The following is a 22536-nucleotide window of genomic DNA, read 5'->3' on the forward strand; positions in this document are numbered from 1 at the left end:
AAATAGGAAATTGAGGGATTTCTGCCAAAATCCGGTCCTGAAAACAAAAATTTCATAGAGTGTGAAAGAGGTGGGGAAGGTCTCTTGGCTCAGGGTAGAGGTTCTGGAGGGGACTGGGTGTTACTGTGTGGTGAGGAGAAGGGTGGGTGAAGGCTGTCGATGTCTTGGCTGTTTTGGGGGGGCACAGGCAGTAGAGCAAACTCTGCCCAGTGCCCCACAGTGGTCTCTGCTCTTATGATGGACCATCTACCTGACAGTGCAGGGTTCTTATCTTTATAGCAAGAATGGGACCTAGTAGCTTTCACTGTGCAAGATGAGAGTAAACATACCACTTCACAGGAATGATAAACACCACCATTGTTCAAAGAGAAAACACTATCCACTGGCTGTGACATCTTCAGTGAGCCTGGGAGTGGTGTTTCTCCCTTCCAGCCCGCCTGATGTCTGCCTCTAGTGCCTCCTCCTTCTGTTTCCCTTGTGGGGGCAGAACAAATCTCCCCTAGGGACTGAATGGGAGGTAGAGGCAACTGGGAATTCTCAGTGCCTTTCTCACAGTGAACAATGAGGAACTCCAGCTGCCCAGTTTAGAGCTGTTTCAGATTTTATTTTTTTTTTATTTAAGGACAGGGAAATGCTTGTAAAATTTGCATCTAACAGTGAATCAAGGTTCCTAAAATTCTTAACTCTGGGATTTAGTATCTAGTAATTGTGTGGGGGCTTATGTTAATTAGGAAGTGCTCTTTTGTTTGGCCAATAGCTTGGAGACCTTGAGGTTTCCTCTTCACTATCAAGATCTCAGGCTCCTGAAGTTTGAGAGACCCATTAAACAGCAGAAGGTGCAGCCAAAGCTCAGGAGTGATACGGACAGTTAGCATATTTCTGTTAGTGCCTACTCAACTCTCAAAAAATGCAGCCCACTTCAGTTTTTCTTCTACTGCCACTTATTCTCCTAGTCCCAACATCCTTTCTTTACCTTCATGTTTACAGACTACACATTAGAAAGCACAGACATTACACTGGAAGAGTTAATTGCATATTATCATGACAAGGATTGGACTTTTTTGTTCTGCTTCAGGTTTTTTTCTTCATACAGTAAAATAGGTATAAATCCAAAGGTGATCTCACATCTAACAGTATAATTTAAGTAAACATGTTCTTCTAGATCTTTTTTGCCCCTTCCCTTTCCCCCTCCCCTGTAACCTTCCTTTCACTCTGTTATTTTCCTTTTGGATGGAGGGAGGAGATGGGAAGGGAGCTCATTTGGCAGCTCATGACCCTCCAACTTGACTTTAATGAGATGATTCGCCAAGGCAAACTCCTCATCATCCAGCATGCCATCTTTGTCGATGTCAGCCAGTTTCCATATCTTGCCCAGCACCGTGTTGGGCAGCTTAGACCTTACCATCTCCTTCTTTGCATTGGCACCAGTTATTTTACCATCGACAGGTGAGAGTGTGTAGAAGATCTCATCATACATGGGCTTGTCCCTGGCCACCACCCACTCGGCATCATCGATCCCTTCACCAGCGCCTTCGCCATAGCCATGGCCAAATGGACCATGCAAGGTGCCCTCGAAGGCTCCTCCCTTCACCATCTGGGTTGGCCGCTGTGATTCTTCCTGGCGTACAAGCACCATAAGCTGGGCAATGTCATTGGCCAGCATGTCTTCCACGGTCTCCAGCAGTTTGCTCTTCAGAGGCTGGAACTTACTAAAATCCTGGGATTGCAACTGATCCTTAAAGTGGAACAACATAGCAAGAGGTCAGTGACACAGCTGTGCACAGTGCAGTAACAGGGCAGAGTGGGGTGCCTCTCTGCTGTTTGGCTAAATAAATCTGCTATTGCAGCGGAGGTGTAGTGAGGAGCTCAGCATTCCCTCCTCTGATAGCCCTGCTTTTCAGCATGCGATGGGGTCTCCCTGGCTAGCCTTGCTCTTAAATCCTCTTTAAGCCCTACAGAAAATGATCTTCTCCGCTTACAAAGTGGGGCTGACATGGTACAGAGAGGGGAAGTGGCTTACTCAAAGGCCTAGATGATGGCCATATGCAAATAAGACTCCTCCTTTCCAAGCCACATAGAAGCCATCTCCTTGAAGACCAAATTGTTCCAGGCAAACTGGTTGTGCAGCTCTTGCTACACCCTCCAGCCAGCGCTCAGCAATCTCTCTGCACTCAGGGAAGGAGATGCCACGCTGGCAAAAGACTATTTCACTCATCATCACGCAGGGCGTCTTTCAGATGCCATAAAGACAGCAGCATATCTGTAAAGAGGTGAGCATGTCTTCACGGCATAGCTTGGTTTCTGTAATTTTCACAGCTAAGCAAAAGTGCTTTGAGCAGAGTGTGTAGGTAACTCTCTTCTAAAAAAAAACTGCAAAATGACCTACAGATTTATACTTCACCCTCTACCCGTTAAATCCACACTATTCATTTCTGTTGGATTGGTATAGTTATTTTTAAACACATTTTAACAAGCACTGAATGGGATCTTCTATTGGATACACTCCATAGATCTCATTCCCAAGAACTTAAGGAAAATACACTTAAAAAAAAAAAAGAGCAGATGCTGTGTTTTCCATAGGGAGCTAGTAACGACTTCAACAGCTAGCAACTCAGAACAGGTTTCTGCTTGGACTGAAGCCACGCAGCAATGCAGCAGTGTCCAGCATTGTTTGAATGTACAATACAAGGCTCTGATCCAAGGTCCTTTGAAGTCTTTGACTTCCATGAATGCTGGGTCAGGTCTCTGCTCTGCAGAACAGAAAACCTGCTTCTCTGTTTAAAATAGAAAAAGGGTTTTAAGTTTTCACAGCCTCCTTTATCTCTTTCTAGAAACAGAGAGTGAAGTAGAGGACAAAAAGTACTGCTCTTGAGGAGAGGGGCATATGTAGGCTTCTCAGCATATAGCTTTTCTTTTAATATAAATTAGCAGTATTCTTAGGCCTGAAAAATCTGTAAATGGAACTCGGAGTTAAAAATAAAGAAAAACAGAAGAAACAAGTTTCTGTAAAGTACTATTTAGGCCAAGATTTGAGAAATGCAGGCGGCCATAGCTTCCCATGGGCTCTATGTGCAAAAAGTGCTTATGCCCAAATATAGCCTGCACGTATTTCAAGGCCTGTTTCAACATCACAACAGGCCTCTCCCACAAGCAACAACTACCAATGTCTGCGTGGCTTCTGTCATATTCTGTGTGGTTACTCGAATGCTCTTTCCTTGGTCTTCTGATGTTCTGGCCAAGATTGCTTACCTGCATCTTTCTCAGATTAGGGAAGTCTCCTGGTGAGATCTGATGCTCCCGTTCAATCCGGGCATAAATCTCTCCCAAGTTGTTAACAAGCTCTTTCTTCTTATTGTCTTTCCCAAACATTGAAGGCATTTCCTTCTTTAGGGAACTGATGATGTAGGCATGGACCTGAAGGGCATTCAATGATATGGAACGAAGAAGACAAGCGTTAAAGAGCATATCATAAAATTCTTCCCTGTATCTGTGCCTAGGACCCACTCTGAAGAGCAAGCTCAGCTCCTCAGCTTGCCTGTACCTACTGATTATGGCTGTAGTGCTAAGTGCTGCTCAGCTGTGCTGAGATGAGGTGAAGACAGTGTATGAGTCTTGGGCATACAAGAGAATAACATTCATATGTGCTTCCTGGAGAAGCAGTGGCGGGCTTTTTTTTTTTCTGAATGGTGGACCAAGCGTTTTCTCTTAGAAATGAAGACCCTTGCACAGAAAGCTTTTTAGGCATCTTTTGATCTCTCTTCTCAATCGATATGGTGCTCTTTCCTCTATTTCTAGGGGCTTCATTCAGCTCATTTCAAATATTCAGATAGGGCAGGCTTATGTGCCATTCTTGTGAGTCTCCACCTCCTCTGCATTCATCTAAGTTAGGTATCTCTCTTGGCTAGGAAAGTCTAAGGCAAAAGACCTAGAGCTTACCAATTCCATTGGTGTGTGATTCTGACATGCTGAATTGTTCCTAATTGTCAAGTTGCTAACATAGAGCAACTGCTTTCCAGATCCTTTCAAGTGCTACCTGCTTTGATCTGTGGCTATCTTCCTTACTCTGGCCTGTCATGGTTGTCGCACCAAGCAAAGGAGGTGCTTTCTTCCTTGAAGTGCGTAGGACTAACACGCTGGGCCTGAGTGAAATGGAATGTAAAAAGAGTAGGATCTACCAGCTCTGCAAGACAAACTGGCCCAAACCACTTCCCCGCAGCCTGCATACTGCAGACAGCCCAAACAGAACGCTTGGGTTTGTCTATGCAAACACCTACCTTGGCCAGCCGTGCTCGCTTGATGAGATCATTCAGCTTCCTCAGGGCTGCATTGCGGGGCAGGCTCTGGATATCCCTGAACAGGTCCTGCTCCTCTGCCTCAAACAACTTGCGATTGTCAGGGATAAGCAATGGATGGGACCAGAAGGAGCCAATGTAGACCCTGATGACCTCAGGAGTGTTGACGATCTTTCCCAGGGACCACATGAGGGCACCGTACACTCGCATCAGCTGTTGAGTCTCTATCTGGTCAGCCTTGTTGAGAACAACCCTCATCTTGTCCTCATGGTTCTTCAGGGCCTTGATGACCTCAGAGAATTCATCAGAGATGTCCAGCTTGTGTGCATCAAAAAGGAGAATAATGCGGTCAACCCGCTCTGCAAACCACTCCAATACAGCAGCAAAGTCATAACCTGCAAGGGATGGAGGAAAAGTAGAGATGCACATGTATGGGAGTAGAGAAACCTGTTTGCTGTACCTGAAGTATGCCATCTGAGGGTAAGCTTGCAAAGAGGAAGCTTCCCCAGTAGATCAGGTAGCTTGATAAAGGAAACATGAAACATCATTCCTTGTCCCAAAGAAGGCAGAGATGAGGCACTGTTCTTCACACTCAAATGCCCAAGACGTGTGCAGTTTGGATAGCTCTCATCTTCTCCATGATAAGAGATGACCCAAAGAAGTCTTGAACTTACACTACAGATGCTTTGCTCAAATGCGTATCATGAGGAAACTGCTATATTCAAACAGCTACTGTTTGCATGTGGCAACAAGAGAGATCTAGTTTCTGATTACTGGCCATCAGCATAGCCTACAAAGGCTGTAGAAAGCTGGATAATCGCAGTACTTGCACCCAGACTAGTTTGAAAAGTGCATCTCTACTGCTTGATAACTCTCAGGTCTTGCCTAGTTGTGTGAGACTAACTTTGTCCCATTCAATTCAAAACCCAGGATGCAAAAAACTTGCCTTACCCGAGTAATCATTGTCGTACCTGCTGCATGTGCACAAAGCAAAAGGATTTCTGTCTACTTTAAGTACTTAATGCTTAGAAGACAGCCTTGCTGTGAACACCAGAGGTGGACTCAAGCTACAAACAGTGGGTTCAAATTCCAGAAGCCTCAGAACTAAGGATAATGGATGCACAGTGTTAGATTTGGGTCCATCTCTAGGCAATACAGGGCACGACAAACAGTGTGTGGAAATGTTTTTAAAACAACATGACAGCAACAAAATGACCTTCCTTCATAGCTCTGTGTGTTTTTTCACCTTCTTTAAAGCCTCACTGAGAACCTAGTGCTCTCTCTTGGCTCTGTCAGGTGCTTATGCTGTGCAACATTTGGGGTTATCTGTGTTGCCAGAGTGCTGCACTCTGTTAGAAGTGATCAGGACAGAGCATACGCTATTTGTCTTCAAAGCCTTTAACATACTATTTTCATCTTGGCTTTCATGAATAAATGTATGATAATAAGCTCTGTCATTTTTTTCTTCCCTTTCCCTTCCCCTTTTTCTTTTTTTTTTTTCTTCTTTTTTTCTTTCTGTCCTCTCCAAAACCTAGAGGGCAACCACTGTGTCCTAGTCTTTAGATCAGAACTACAGAGGAGAGGACTGCTAAGCTCTGATCTTGACTTTTGCCACTAGCCTTTAGTCCCTTGTGACTAAGCAAATTGGGGTGACATCCTGTCTCTCAAGTCAGGAGTAAAGCCTGTGTGAACTTTCTCTTCAGCTGGATAAATTGGTACTAACTGTTTGCCACTGAGAACTTTTATACAACTGTAAAGTATTATTACTGGGCAGTGTTTTGCTTCTGCCAATTGTCGTTCGCTCCTTATGAGAAAAGGGGAGGAAGTGCTCTTGGATGTGGATGGCTTGTGCTGCTCTCTTCCATAGGATCTACAAAAATCATAGATGGAGGAGACAGATGTTTGTCCCACTAGTGGCCTTCTGCTCACTAGGGACACTGGCGCTGCCTGTAGCAGCAGCAAGCGATGCTGGGCCCTGGCTCTTTGCTCAGCTATGTCTGACGCTGAGAAACTTCAGAGAATTCAGAATTGGTACTACCTTTGACAGAGATCTGCTGAGCATGCAACATACTATATCGATATCTGTATACCTTGCCCAGTCCATGTGCCTGACCTCAGTAACAGCCATGAGTCAGACCCTCCTGCAATTGAAATTAACTTGGTCCTGTTTGCTTTCAGATATTAAGTCTTCTAACCTCAGATGGTCTCACTGTAGGGAGCTCACCTCCACGGGTCTAACTGTGCACATCTAGAGCACATCTGCTTTAAAACTATGCATGCTGACTCCTCAAATTGCACTAGGAGGCACTGGCAGCAGGACTGAGTCAATGCTACCTTGTTTCGCTTGGACTGAGTTCAGGCTGCAGGCTGTCCCTCTGCAAGCAGATCAATGAATTTACAAACGGAGACACTCCACCCCCCGGCATGCACACCTGTACTTAATGTTTGGTTCTGCCTGGGCTGTACTGGAAGTCATCTAGCATGGCAGGATAGTTTATTCTTCACAGGCTGAGCTACACAGCTTGCTTTATCACCATGGAAGCAAAGAGTCAGGGTGACTTTTTTTGGAAATGTGTTTGCATTTAATCTTGTCAACATTGACTGGGATGCTTTCTTGTAAAGCTGGCACGTGTTTGAATTGCATGACGACTACTTCTTCCAGTCTTTTTCTTGTGGGAATCACAGGGGAAAGAGTTATGCTCTCTAGGCACCTTGTAATGCTACAGTAATGTCCTGTCACAGGTGGTGTGGATGGTTTCCCTCTGGCAGTAGAAGAACAGCTACTGTTTGTTAGGCTCTCTGTTAATGGGCTGGGATAAGGTCGGGGAAAGTGTCTGCACCTGACACTCAGCCCACCTTTTAGTAATTCTGTAGAAGTGGGGACTGATTTTTTTTTTTTTTTTTTTTAATATAAAGCGGTATTGTAGTTTTTGTATTGGCTGAGGCCTTGGGAGACTGACCTTAGTGCTTTGATCTGCCTGGGTCTCAGGGTTTGTCCAAAAGTGTCTCCAGGTGCTTAGCTCTACTGATTTTATCATGTGTCATTCCTGGATTCACAGTTGTATTTAAGAGGGTATCTGCTTTGCAAGCCTCTCTTTCCTACTTACGAACAAAAATGCTCTTCTACCCAACAAGAAAAGGGAATTAATATTTGCTCAGACCTTTTGTATGTTCCCAGCTGCTACAGTAACACAGTGACTCTTGAATGTCCCTGTGGACTTCATTAAATGTCTAGATTGATTAGTAAACTTTATTTCCCAGCTTCTTTGCTTGTTTGGAGATATTCTCCTGGCAGCTGTCCTGCATATCTCCATTAAAGAGAGAAAAAAAGCCCTGGGGAGTAATGCTCGGTGATGTTTCAGAGCAGTCACAACAGCATGGATTTGTGTGCCTCCCATGCTGGGACAAAAGTCCAACGCACACATTCTTCTTCTATGTCCCACTTGCTCTGGTGCTTCAGGGAATGTAAGAAACCTTTTCTGTTGGTGCCCAGCTAAGCAAGAAACACCCCTCTTCGTGCACAGCTCTTAACAAGTGCTGATCACACGCACGTCCTCCTGTACGGAGGTAGTTGGCAGGAAAACCAAGGTGTATATATTTTGCTTTTTAGTGACAGAATAATTTTCCTCTCTTTCCTCCTTTAAAGTATCACGAGTGTTGTATTGTTCCTTAATGCATAGCATAACATGTGGAAAGGGCAGGTGGGACAGACCTCTGTTTACAACTATTTACTTGGAGTCACTGACTGTGATGGTGTTTTCTCACAGACAGGTGCCTAGAGAATTGCCGCACAAGTGAGTCACAGGGTGGACTTTTTAGTTTTGCTTTTAGCACATGAAAGAGTAGATTGGTACTAAAGCATTTGGACAGCAGGTGACAAGTTATTAATAAAGATGTTTAAAAATAAGGTCTTAAATTTGTATTTTAATTATTAGTTCAGAACTTTCATTTTCAGAAGACTTTCCAACATCATAAAGTACTTGAGACGTTTTGCCTCACTCCAGCCAGAGCTGGAGTTTCTCAAAACCTGAAAACACAAAGCTCGTTCTGTAAGTAAATCTAAGCATTACTACCTCACTTTAATTCCCCTTTGTTCTTTTTTCATTTCACAGATGCATAGGGCCTGACTCTACTTTCTTCTGGCAGTATGTTACAGTGTGAGCTTGGACTAAGAACTGAGCTTGATCTACAGTCAAATTAGGAGTTTTCAAAGTGTCCCCTTGCTCATTCCACTGCAAATGCGCTATGTCTCTTTACGCCCTCTCTTAGTGTTGTAGAGTGTTGCTAAGGCCTCTCTCAAAAGCAGCCAGTTACTATCTCTAATTTGGCAGCTGCTGCAGTGATGGGCGAAGCTATCCATGTAAAGCACAGTTTTATTGTGAAGTTACAGGACGTTTGGGAAGCCATCTGCTTGACAGCTGCATAAATGCAAAACCATTATTACAGGGATGTTCAGAGAGAAATGTAAAGGGGAGAATTTTCTGTTCAGTAATTCCTGGCTGTCTGTGGTTGCACTTGCGTTTCTGTTGAAAAATATGATGCGTATTAAAACATTCTCCAATATCACTGACGCAGCTTCTTTCAGGTCCTCCAGATAAGGTGAACATGAATAGAAAATGAATCCCAACCGTACAGTACTAGGAGGACAAGATGAACACGATAATAATTTTTTTTCTATCAATCAGATGTCTTTTCACAGGACAGATTTCCTTCTGACAGCATGAAAAGGACTCAACAGATTTAACACAAAGCTGACAAGTCAGCAGGACTGTCAGTGGATTCAGCCTACAGGGAAAAAATTATCTCCTTGCAGATACCCGGCCACCTAGACTCCATAAGGCAAACTGACTTAATGAATACTTGTCTGTGCACTATTGGAATACCTGGCAGCGTGTGTTTCACTAAGATCTGGCAGGATTATGCAATTACCCTTCTGTCAAGTCAGACCAGGCATGATATGGTCTTTATGCTGACTGTGGAAGATGGATGATACCTGACCCAGCATAAAATCTGCCTGGCTGTAACGTTTTTTAAACCAATTTAAACCAGCAATGAGTCTGCATGTATTGGTTCAGCATTTCTCCCCATGTAGCTACACTGGTGGTTGGTTTTTGTTTGACTGGGTTTTTTTTGTCTGATAGGAAGCTTACTACCAGATTTCCTGTCTTGTGGAACTATGGCCACAGCCCCTGTGGTGGTGGAGTTCAAGTGGGATGGGAGAGGCACAGTAAGATCAAGAAATGCTGAAAAAACCCAAAGCTGCTGCTTTGCACCAGGCATTTCACTGCTTGCTGTCAACATCACTTTAAACAGTGCTGCTGCTTTTAAGAATTTACCTCTGTCTTGCTGAATTTTACCCACTAGGAGCAACCTTCTCATCCTTTTAAAGCCGGTATTATCCAGAGACTGAAAATCCACTAGATCATGGTCCTCTAAAGGGCAGAGTTTTATGGCTGTGTCCCTGTTCATCAACTGACAGATTGGCTCTGTGTGCCTGAGGACAGCATCAGAAGACAGGATAGTTGGCATAGTGAGGACCGACTACCTAGACAGGGAGCAGCTCTTGGAGATGAAACGTGCGCCTATTCCAGGGGTCTAATGACTTGATCTGAATTTTTAAATTGAGTAAGCAAGTTTCGTGGCTTTGTCTAACTGGTCACAGTGATGCCCTGCCTGAAAGCCCTTCAAAGTCTAGGGAAGAAGACTATGTTATGGCAAAACAAGCAGGCAGCCCACACTGGAGAATGTGCCAGCAGGTGTTACCCAAGTGTGATAGGTGGCTACAGGCAAAGCAGGAGGAAGGTGACATGATGGCCAGGGGAAGGAAATGAAGGGAAGGCAAGTGTCATATCCCTTTGAGGACACAAAGTGAGCGGGAAGCAGGGTGGGTGGTTGTTGTGAGACCCAGGGAGGGATGGCACAGCAGAGAGAAGAGGGTGCTGGGGAAGAGTATGAGAGATGAAACAGCTGGGATTGGATGGAAGAACAGTGATTTGGGCAAGCTTCTCTCAAGGTGAAGAGGTGGTGGTGCCAGCAAGGAGAGGACAGAGGGGAAGATGAAAAGTGAGAGATGGGTATTGGATATACCTCACTGCAGCTCATCCTAAGCCATCTTTGTAAAAAACCTGCCATATTCCTCTCTGGAAGTGGCTGCCTTCCAAGGGGATATAAAGAGATTCCTGTAATATATATCTGTGGGTGTGTTGGGAAGTAGACAGAAGTCCTTCAGGATGAAAAGAGTTCTATGAATGTTACATGTCTTAACTTCTAGAGCAGGTCTCAGCTTGCCCATCGCTTCTGCCTTTGCTTATACCTAAAGGAACAATCTGTCCTGGAGCTGGTGATTCACAGCACTAAGAGCTACATCTTCCAGTCAGTGCTCTGCATTTCTTCCCCCTCAGTGCCAGAGAACTAACAGAAACATGTACATATGTTTAGGGGACACTGAGGTTTCCAAAGCAAAGGCAAAAGGACCCAATAAAGCACAGCTAATCTGCCTATGCTCTCAGCTAGGAAAGATGGTCTGGAGTCAGATTCCTAACACTAACATTTACATTAAACAGTACCTAGAGTGGAAGACTGGCCTTTTGCTTTCATGTTGTTTATTACAAGGGTTTCAGGGTTGGGAAGAGATCTGGAGTCTGACAGGGCCCTTGCTTTATGTCAGTGGAAACTAGGTGAAACCTCACTTGACGTATTCAAGTCAGGTGGAGTAAAACTGATGAGAGCATTGTCCAGAGCAAAGTTTCTTTACGACAGCCTGTTTAGCTTCTATGTGCATACAGCAGGACTTGTCCCCTCTACCCTTCACATGTTTATATTTGTCATTTGTGGCAGATGGACTGTTTCCTGGTACTTGGGCCAATCCTCAAAACAGTTTCTAGCCAGGTTTTGAGACCTCAGAAGGCCTCTGAATATAGGCCAAGTTTTCCAGTGAGGTCAGTGCAGAGCAGCACTGACGCATAGCTGGAATTCCAAGGAAGTTTTTTCACTATAGCGTTCAAACACAAACTGAATTCTCCCAGTACACATAGTTTAAATCTGGGGAGAAATCGTGTTTGAAAACCTGGCCTTAAACAGCCATCAGTAACTGATACCTGCTACCCATGACTAGGAAACACAGTCCTCCTCCATCGTTACTCAGGATGCTGAAAGAATATATGAAGGGCATAAATAATGCAAATTGATGAGATACTGATGGGCATGACTATCCTTCCTTAAAGAAACATACTTAGGATATTTCTGGAGTGCATAGTGGACAATAAAATGGACAAGTTGAACAGTTGGTCTAAAAATCAGACTCTTTGCATCAACTATTCAAAATCAGCAAAAATTAAGTGCTTGCTATATGTTAACAAGAGTAGGGGAGCTAAAAAAGGCACAACCCTTTCTATTCATGCAACTATTTAATCTCAGTTCTCTTGCATTATTTTTTTCTCTTCCAGATCTAGAAATGCAAAACATAGCAGTATTTCCAACCCAAATCATAAGGACAGCACCTCCCCCCTCTCATCTCACCCTGAACAAAATCATGGTTTGGTCTTTCCGAAACCCAAATATAATCTTGAGGTTTTTGTTTGCACTCTGCTTTCAGGTCAGAAAAGTTAGGCCTGTGGGCTTCACGTATTTCTATGAATAAAAAGGGCCAGAACTGTGTAGATTTTGTGCTCGTTTTTTGTGCTGCTCTTAGAGGAAGTGCAGAACCGTGTGACTGTAGGAACTGAGCCTTTCAGTGGAACAGTATGCATTTGTGAGACTGTGATAAAAATCAGGCAAGTTGGCAGAGCGGCTACTGCACTGCAGTAATGGAGGTGAACTGGAAAGTCAAAACTAATCAGTGCACTTTCACCCTCCCAGGCAGAGTGAAATACTAAACATAAGCAAACATCACCACTGGGGAGTATTATAGCAAATATTTGAAATGCCTCCCTTTTAGAGACTTTCAGGGTGGATGCTTTTAGTTGCGTATCATGCTGTTGCTAGCACACGTGACAAAACTCTTTGGAAAAAAATATTTTCTTGTTGCCATTGTACCCTAAACAACATTGCACGACGCGGGAGAACATAAATTCCCTTGGTGTTTGCCTTTCCCTTCTGAGCATGGCTATTTGAGACAGTCTGAGAGCTCTGCACTGCCTAAGACTGTTGTCCATTAGCATTTTTCTTCTCGCTGTCAGGCTGGTGAGTGACTAAATATCCCTGGTGCTGAAGCTGCTGTTCACTGGGAATTCTTCCTTCCCAGGAGAGACAGTAAGGCTAGTGTGTGGTTTCCTTGGCTATGGGAAGCCTGGGATGCATTGCAGGCAGGAAAATGGAACTGAGTGGAAGGCTGGAATAGCGTGTACTGGAAAGAGAGCCAATGGGGAATGGCGCTGCCAGTCCTTACCTCCTGGCTAGGACCTTGTGCTCACAGGTAATGCTGGAAAGGGAGGAAGTGACATATATAGGATGAAGATGAAGTAAGCATTCAGGATATATTCAGGAAGCACTGCCCTGAAACAGGGATCAAATACAACTTGTTCAGGGCATCACTGAATTTGGCAGACTTGGATCTGCTCAGCTTAGGGCATGCGTAGGTTGAGACTGACGGTGAGCAGAGGGTGTAAGGCTCAGCCCCCCAGGGATGGCACTGCTACTGAAGGGTATGAGTTGCTGTTAACCAGGTGGCTCAATTACCATGGCAGACTGCTCAAGATGATGAATTATGAGGAAGTCCTAACTCCTGCTCTGGCTCTACTGTATTGCATGACCTGACCTGTGGTACTCCCCTCTGTCCTCATTTATTTCAGTACAGTCATCCCTTTTTTTCCCTCCCAGCAGGATGGCCTGGGCTTATCATGTGACATCAGAACAGTGCTTTGCAAATGGATAGCATCCATATTATTATCAAATTGTCAAAGCAGCCCAAAGCGTGCTTGCTGCTTTGGTACAAACACCTGCCCTGTAGGGATCAATGCAGCCTGCTGTTGCCCATGCTCAGCTGGAAACAATAAAAGAAAGGAGAAGGACAAGCAATGCAATGACTAGTTCTTTACATGTGGACATAGATCCATGCCCCAGTATGTGAAAAAGGCCAGAAGAGAAATGGCTGTTCTTCAAGCAAGGATAAGAGAGGAGCAGCAAAGGGCAGGATGCTTTGGGCCATGACATCCTGAGAACGCTTCCCACCAGGCCTGTAAATGAAACCTGTATATCCTAGGGGGTCTAGCTACCACACCTGTGACATGCTGGGTGCCCAACACGAAGTGCATGAGTTACAGGAGCTCAGTAGGACAATTCACTGCAGGCAGCTCCTTGGCTACACTATTTACCAGAGCCCGAGAGCAGCAGCAGAGCTGCGGCAGTGCTGGTGATCTCACTGCATGTCAAGGGGATGTGGACTTCAGCTATGACAGACTACATCACCCTCAACTGCTTGACAGGAAATTTCATGGGCTGCTCTGTGGGGGGAAGGTGTATCTTAAGATCATGCAGTGGTGTCCTGGAAGAAAGCCAGTGCAGAGCTCTGTTTCTAAGGATTATACAGCATTGCTTAGAGGAAAGCTTGCTACTCGTTTGCAAAGCCCTGCTGCCAGCTACACGAGGCTGACTGCTGTTAGCACTAACACTGGCATGCTGGTGCTTCTACAAGTTGTCCATTGGGGTAGGGACTTTGTTATCTATCATATTAGTCTTTCCAACAGCAATAAGGCAGTGAATTTAATTCAGAGTTGGGTTCGGACAAATAAAAAGCTTCAGAACCTGCTCTTGGCCCCTGAATCATTCCTTTAAACCCAGTTTCCTCAATCCTCCTCCTTGAAACATGGATGTAGTAACAGGAACAGCTACTGCCTTACAATTCAGGAACATAAGGTGACTCTGATGGATTGCTAAGCTTTGATACCATGGTATTCTGCTAAGCTGGCACTGTATAGATTAGCTAATGCTCTTGACAACTAATGGGAAAGGAGACAGACTTGTGATGTTCCCAGTGAGAAGAAACTCCTATTTTTAGAAATGCTGCTGGTTCTCATGGGATAGGCAGGCTGGGAAAGCCTGCCACATCTCTTGCATCTTTATTTTTCCCCTCAAATTTATGACAGAAAGCTGCTTTACTCCCTTCCCTAACCTTGCATCACAGGTACCCCAGTCTACGGGTCTTAAAATCTACTACTGGCAAACAATGTGGGTAAGAAGAGCTCCCCTGTTCTCAGCAGCTAAGAAATTTCAAAGCATCTCTTGGAAAACCTCTGCAAGACTCCCTCAGGTCTTGCTTCATTCCCAAGTGAAATCTGAGCAGGCTCGAAAGGTATAGAATGCACAAGCATTTTGTTGCGTCAGTAGTTTTGGCACTGTCTTGTTTTCTGCCTAGAAACCACATTATTGCTCTCTTTGCCTCTAAACCCAACTTGCTAATGAAGGCAGCTGGCTCGCAAGCTTGGTGGCAAAGGTGCCAGCCTCACCACTTTTTCCTATTCCTCCTCCATGGGAGCACTCCCCTTTCAAACACCAGCTTCCTTGAGATAAGCTCAAGCCAATGCCTGGCTGCAGCTCTTCCTAAACATAAGCACCTAGGCACTCTTTTGACTCTTTCTGCTCCCTGGGCTGAATTCCCTGCAGGCAGAAATTGCTGGAGTTCTGCCAGCTTCAGCAAAGCTATGTTGATCTAAACCAGATGAGGATCTTCTCCTGTAGCTAATGAAAAACCATCTGATGTGGCACAAGTGAGCAGTTCCAGGCTGTCCTGGATATAAATGGTGATGTAGTGAGATCCCCCCCTACCCTGTACTTTTAACTGTTACGATTAGGCTGTGACAGCCCCCTTGTCTGGTTGGGAGTGCTGCAGAGCAAATTCCTGGGATAGCAGGATGAACAGGAGATGGCTGTGACCCACCTACAGTTCTCACCTCCTGGCATGAGGGTGGAGTGACCTCACACTGTAGTCACAGAGCCAATGCACAAGCACTTAATTGCACTATGGGCAGAAAAGTTGCCCAGAAAGAACTTGTCTTGCGTGCTCAGACAGGCCTCCTGTCCTGCAAATAGGCATAGCATGTAAAAGCTCAGAGAACGGGGACATTCCTTTAGCTTTCTATGCTTATAAGGAACATTCCCTCAGCTGTTTCCAGATGTTTGGAGAGGTGTTACTGGCTCAGGTCAAAGTGCACCAGTCACTTTCCCAACAGTGCACAGCTGTGCATCAGTATGTTCTGGCATTGGTGGCATTTACTAGAGTAGCTGCAGGAGTGGGACACCAAGGCCCACAGGGAGGCTGATGGAGAAATTTTGCAAAAGGAGGAGCAAGAAGTGCCACTACATTTTGCAGGAGGGTATTTTAGTGCTAGAAAATAGGAAGATCTTGCAATAACCATCAGGATTTGAATTGGTGAGGAGATTTGGGAAAGGGGCTACGGAAATTTTTTTAGGACTTGAAATAGGTCCATTTTGACTCACATACAATATTTATTTATTTTTTTAAGAAAAAAAATATTTCCTCCTAAGCAAGTTTTCTTCACAGTGACAGTTCCACAAGAAAACTAGTTGCTTTCAGTGGCTGAAAAACATTCACATCATGTAATATAAACTTTTGTTTATCTCTACTTTTAAACACTTTCTGCTGAAGGGAGGAATGCTTGCATAGCATGTTTTTCAACTTTCTGATGAAGGCTTGCACATCTTGCTATCTTTTGTAGACTGCCTGGAAGGAATTTATTACCCCGTAGCAGTGCAGAGACCTATGCTGGAAAAACTTAATGTGAGTTTTCAACTAACTCCAGTTGTCCTTTAAAGCTTTATTAACACTTCTTTAGCTGAGGTGCCTGTCGTGGAAGATCCCAGTAAGACAATCAAGAACTGGCTCTGTGCAAGGTGGTTCCTCAAAAGAGAAAGGGAAGTTTCCAAGAACAAAGTTAATGCAAAGAAGTGTTATAAAAGTGGGAAAGGTGTGAGTCATCAGAAATCTTACCGGAGAGAACATCAAAATATGGGAAAGACCTCAGTGCTTTGGGTAGAGCCTGTGCTGCTGAAACTTAATTGTGCATTGTTAATAGGTGGTGTGAATGAGAACTGATCTTCTCAAATGTGAATGCTGTGATTATTACTTGGCTTTCTTCCAATGAAATGATGCATAGCTTTGTCTAAGGAACCTGCATGAAATGTGAGCTATGCCACCATGACCTTACAGAGTGAGAAAGTGACCACAGATGTTAGGTTTAAAGTATGAAGATGTTGCCCACTTCAGAGGGTCAGCCTGAGACCCTCTGAAGTTCACCAAGAGACTTTGTGTTATTCATCACATCTATTTGGCATCTCCAGGATTTCCAGATTTATCACTGCAATGAGAAACCTTGGTGCCAACGGCTCTTAAGACCAATCCAGCCCTCCGTTAGATTTAGGAATTGGGGACAGTGCAAGAAACGTGCTAGGTCAACTGTAAAGAAACCAAGTTGATTGCCATGGGAGCCCTGCCTATGGCTCATCAATAAGTCACTGAAAACAAGCGTTTCTGCAAAGCAGATAGGTATTAATTGACTGTTTCTGATGGAAGTCTGTTCCACTGGGAAATACTGGACTGTGACACAGGTACTGCTGGTCCTGTCAGCTACCTTTCCTGAAAACATTTAGATCCTCCATTAGGAGATTGCAAATCAAATCCAAAGGGACATTGGTAAAGTCATGTTGTATCTCTGAGAGGCTCCTACTAGTGTTTTTGTCTACAGCTTGAGGTGAAACTCATATGGAGTCCCTCTGGATCCCACTACTGTTGTTTGGAAGAGAACTGAACTTGGGACTTACCTCTGCTAATTCTCTGTTTTTCTCCAGAAAGGATTCCTGGTGTATCGATGACACTGATGCTCTCTAACACGGGATTAGGCAGCTGGGCACAAACGAACCTGTGTGAAAAGAAATGTGTTTAAAATAAAAGCAAAAGCTATTTATGATGTGCTAAACATCACAGGCAGCATGGGACAAGTCAGGCTCTGATCTCACTTATAAGTCTTCAACTGGAGCTTGGAGCTACTCTTGATTTAAAGAAGTGAGAAATAAGCCAGAACCGAGCACTTTGTCTGGCTGTTTTGCTTTTTCTCACATGAGGGTCTCTCAGTCATTACCTATTACAGATTTTATTATGTGGCCCCCAAATTGTGAATTATTAATGAAAATGTGAAAATCTAAATGTTTTCATTTGCCGTTTAGACTTTATCAAGAAGTAGTATCTGTTTTTCTTCACTTAAAAGTGTTCCCCTGCAGAGTCCTGAACTCAAGTGAACTGCAATAATTTGTTCAAAAATAAAAAAGTAAAAATCGGCAACGTTGTAGGATTTTTGTTCTCTTTCAAATCTGGTCCTAAGCAGATAGAAAACGTGCTATTCTTGCACCATGAAAATCCGAAAGCATAGGCAGCATGAGATCTCAAGAGGTTGTTCAGTCTATTGTCCTGCCTCAAGGCATGATCAATCAGACGTTTGGCTAAAGTATTCTTCAAATCTGTAACAATACAATGTTCTTCAATTCAGACTCACCAATACTTGCTGGGAGTCTACTCCATTACTTAATTATCCTTACAGCAAAACCCTTTTTCTTAATGTCTAATCTAAATTTCCCATGCTACAATGTCTTTCAGTCTCAAGCACAGCAGACATGGAAAATGATTTATTTTGCCTCTCTTGTCACAATGTATACTATTGTCATCCTGTCTGCCCTCAGTCTTTCCTCTAGAAAACAGTTTGCGTTTTTTTCCCCTCTCTTTTTCAGTTCTCTCTAGCTGCCTTTCCAGCTCATTTCTAAATCTCAGAAGACCCTTGCAGCCTTCCTTTGGGTCCTCTCAAACTGCTCCACGTGTTTCTTCAGGCATGGTGCCCCAAGCTGACGTGGTACTCCAGCTGTGACCAGAGTGGATGGATTGTTCCTCATCTCTTCCATATGACAGTCTTGTTTACGTATCTCAGTAAGATGTTTGCTTTTTTAACAGCAGTATGACACTGTTGACTTACATTAATTCACTCCTCCCTCCTCTGCAGCTTCATTTCTGTGTAATTGCTCTTTAGCTAGTTGTTCCCTATCTTGTATCTATGCAAATCACTGCCTAAAAAGAATAACCTGTGTTTGTTCTTAGGGGGTTGCACCTCATCTATTTTAGTTGCTGGTAACAGCAAAGGACAGTAAAAGCCTATCCACTTACGTGGCTCCTGGAAGCGTTTCATGGATAGCCTTTTTTGTGATGGTATTCCAGGCAGTTATAAATATGTGTGTGTATACATACATATGCATATTAATAGGGTGGTGTGACATCCAGGCATAAAAAAACACATTACTGTGGGAGGAAGCAGAACCACAGAAAGGACAGGGGTTGGCAGAAGGGCCACTAGATGCAGTCAAGGCAGACAGAGCCCTGCAGTGCTTTGAGTGGCTGGTTCTGCTGAAGTCCCTGCAGCTATGAACTCCTCCAGGCTATGCTACAACCTCACTCCAATTTTCCTACTTGTATGACTCCAAGAAGATTGACAAGAGTGAATCCTCATGGGTTAGATGAATGTCTTCTCTCCTAAGTTGTCAGCTATTTCTGACCACATATTACAGCCTCTCTTCCACATCCGCAGCTTGGCAGGTGGCAACAGGAAGCATTTCTGAATGTGTAACACCTCATGTAGAAGGCAGGGGGGATGGCTTGATTCTCCTGTTGAGTGCCAGGCACAGTAGCAGAAAACAAAAGGCTCAGAAAGTCATGTTATTCCCCTGTCCTGCCAGCCCAGGTTTCCTGAGTATTCCTTGCAGTCTAGTATGAAATGCCTCAGGAAAGGGGATTTTCCAGTGGGAAAGTACTCCACAGGAGATTTCAGATATACGGTCAGAGGCCAGCATGAGTGAGTGCATTCTGGCTCTGTTGGCAAGGTTGTTAAGGCTGCTGCCTTCCTGCTGTCCCAGCAGAACTGCAGGACCTCAGGGAGCATGACCTATTTCTGTCTGGGGCCATACAAAGGGAAGAGCGTAGTGCCAAACTAGACCTTCACCACCTCATACAGGCAGAGCATGGGGGTGAAGGTGGAACCTTTGGTTTCCAAGACAGACTTTGAGGGTGGGAGGAATCTTGCAACCAAGCCGATGCGATATGAAAGTAATGGCTGAGATTCCTGATTTTGCTCCAGGTCCTTGGTGCCAAACAAATCCTCCTGATAACGAGGTGCAACCTGTAATCTGGCTCTGCTGGGATCCCTCTAGAGCTTGGAGTACTGGAAAACTCCAGCAGAGCTGGAGTGAGGAAAACAAGCCCTTCTCTCAATACTCAGGAACCACCTAGGGCAAGGAGAGGAGGACAAGAGATAGGGTCAGAACATGGTACTGCAGAACTCCTATCCCTCTCTCAGCTCCAGGCAGCTTGTCAGCCCTATCTCTGCCCTTAGCCAAGAAGGTACAGGCAGGTGCTCCGTCTCCTGGGAATGGAGGAGACAGGCACTGAGCAGCACAATTAGGTGCTGTCTCCCAGTCAAATCCTGATTGTACCACTCTTCCTTTGCTTTGCGGAAGGCAGCAGATCCCAGTGTCTGCTGGGAAGGGAGCACCAGCTGAGCCTGGATACTCACTCCTTCTGTTCCTCCACTTAGCTCCCTGAGAGCAGCAGGCTCTGCACCCCACAGGACACAGTGCCATGGGCTGCCACCTCTCAGCTGAGAGAGCATGGTCTATGTGAATACTTGTCTGCTCTGTCCTTTCCATTGGTGCTCATAGCCAATTGTTGCCCAAGGGTAAAGTGGACTTGTCCATGGTAACTCTCTTAGCTTAGAGAGGTGGCTCCTGGAGATTACCTGCCTTCTCCAAATTTTGTGCTCACAGCCTCCTAGCTGAGGTCAGTGCCTTAATAAACACATAGCAGTAGCAAGATATATGCAAGGCAGAGACAGCTCTGCATTGTCTCTTGCCAAGAATCCAGGCCCACAACAGGAGTAAGTCTGGGTGGCTTGATCCAGTCCAGTGGACATACTCTGACTTACATCTGCTATATTTCTGGCCCTCTGAGTCAATTCTTGCATGCACTTAATTTCCTAATTACCTGGGTACTACCATCTGCATTTTGCTGAGCTAGTCCCCCTTAGAGTGTCTTCCTCTGCCAGTTTAGAAATCATTACCTTTTTTTTTAATCTGTCAGCAGAAAAGGGGTTAAGTAGCTGTTGTGGCTACTCCCTGCATTGCTACCAGGACTGCACTTCTGCTGCTGCTGAATCATTGCTGTGCCCCTCTGCCCTCCTCTTCCTCACAGGCACATGCTTGACTCCTTTCTCACAAGAGAAGGAAGAGCAGCTGAACAGTAACAGAGCCCAGCATAAGACCGTGAACTAGGCCAACAGACACTAAGCAACAGCAAAGATCTCTCACTGTATTAGGAGCAGATTGCCTTTAGAACACATCAATGAGTCCGGTGCAGGTATGTTTGCTTTTTGCCCTCCACACCTGCCTCCTTATTCCAGATGTTGCTTCTCCTCTGCAGTGAACTATCTGCCAGCTGTAGCTCTTCTTGGCTGCTTGGAACGATGTTCTCTTCATCTACTATCTCTGCACTCCAGGCAGAAGGACTTAATTTTCTCAGTGCAAACGACCATCCTCCCCTGGTGTAGAGAGTGGGCAGCCACCTGACCTAACTGTTGGCCAGGTGCAGATGTTCTAAGCCCTAAAAAATATTGAAAAAATATCTCAAAGTCTCTCTAGTGCAGGACCATGTTAATGTATTTGAATGATGAACCTGTATAGTGATCCAATATAGCTTTCAGAGTCACCCTAAGGCACTGTGAGGTTCTCTGCATAGTAGTAACTTCAGCTAGGTCCCTCTTCTCTCATCAAGCTTCTCTGCAGGTTCTCTTCCTTGTCTCACTGCAGCCTACATGGGCACTCCTGGGGTCAGTGCTGGTAGGAGATGCTGTGCTCTCTGGATAGACGCTTTCAAGGCTCTAAAGTTAGAAATGGAGCCAAAGCTCAGCTTTCCTGGTTGTCTGGCTGAGCAGCTGCCATGTTTCCAATGTCTCCCACACCACATTAGCAGGGAAGGCGCCACTGATGGGTGTAGTCAGGCACTTTATTCCCATCTGCCTGCTGTAGCACAGTTTGTGCTCATCTAGGATATGGGTGTGTGCTGCTGGCTTCCTGCAAGGCCTAGATCCAAAACTCAGTGTGGCTGGGCTAGGTCTAGGGGATGGAAAGGTTACATTCCTCGTGTCACAGAGCCACTGTCCAAACCCCCTACTACAAGTTTTTTTATGGTAAAGTCATTAGAGCTGTCATCAGTTTGCACCTGGGGTTACACGTATAAGGCATGAGAATGGAGAGATCCTGGTTTTGTTACAAGGGGGACATTCGAGCCATGTTTGAAAACACAAGAAAGCAAAGACATGCATATTGTGCCAGTTTCACTTCTCTACTGACTTCAGTGGCTACACCTGGTTGGATTATTTAGTTTCAGGGACCTGAACTGATGGCAGAACAGAAGAAGCTAGGAATATAAAAGCAAGGGGGAATAAAGTGTAATAAAGAGATTTAACTCTACACTCCTACAGGATGAGCTTAATAGGCTCTGCTGTGGTTTTTGTTTTGTTTGTTCAAGTAAAATGGAGGTTTGTCCCACTTGAATGTTATTCTGCCCTTCAATGAGTGACTTACATGCACCTGGTAAGACTGGAATGGCTTTGCATCAGCCATGTGGATGGGGGAAAAAAAAGGAAGACTAGTGTCATGCCTTATGCTTTTAAATTGCTAGCTGTGCTGCTCATTAGTTTTTAGCTTTATTCTCAGAGCAATTACATTCTTGAGTACTGACCTGTTCAAAAAGGCATTGCCAAAGGCATTGAGTTTCCTGAACGGTTTTTTGGGATCCACCACCAACGCGTTTCCAGGGACAATTCCTTCCACATCTCCTTGCATAACTGCTATAAAGGAGTCAGTTGTAGGCTCTGGTCCAATCCTCATCCCTGGGAAATCTTGCTCCAGCAGGTACCTGTAGGTGAAAAAACAGGTGTGGGCATGAGACATGAGCTGCCTAAGTCCTAAATGAGTTGTACTGATAATTGCAGTGTAATTATGAAGCTCAAGAGTATGGATCCTCTGAGACTATTTTTAGCACTGTCACTGAATCGCTTGATAAATGTCATGGTAGCTTTTCTAGTCAGGATCTCCACACTTAAAGCTTTCTTATTTCAAGTGGATTAAGAAATTGAGAAGATTATAGCTGCTGGGAAGAGATTCTCATCATGATTGATCATTTTGTGTATTTAAGCCTCAA

At 44.7% G+C, this 22536-nt stretch overlaps 1 protein-coding gene across 1 annotated transcript in view; it reads right to left on the bottom strand.

Moving 5' to 3' along the window:
- Positions 1 to 1064: 1064 nt before the first annotated feature.
- The window catches only part of EHD3 (EH domain containing 3), a 28377-nt gene continuing 6905 nt past the window's right edge, over positions 1065 to 22536 (bottom strand). The window contains exons 2-6 of the mRNA XM_009989882.2: positions 22075 to 22251; positions 17067 to 17164; positions 4275 to 4687; positions 3250 to 3414; positions 1065 to 1735 (exon numbers count right to left, since the gene is read on the bottom strand). Of these exons, the coding sequence (XP_009988184.2) occupies positions 1208 to 1735; positions 3250 to 3414; positions 4275 to 4687; positions 17067 to 17164; positions 22075 to 22251 (1381 nt within the window). The 3' untranslated portion in view covers positions 1065 to 1207. The remainder of the gene's footprint in view (positions 1736 to 3249; positions 3415 to 4274; positions 4688 to 17066; positions 17165 to 22074; positions 22252 to 22536) is intronic.

The sequence above is a fragment of the Tauraco erythrolophus genome, chromosome 2 (assembly GCF_009769465.1).
Source record: "Tauraco erythrolophus isolate bTauEry1 chromosome 2, bTauEry1.pri, whole genome shotgun sequence".
In the NCBI taxonomy this organism is placed as follows: Eukaryota; Metazoa; Chordata; class Aves; order Musophagiformes; family Musophagidae; genus Tauraco; species Tauraco erythrolophus.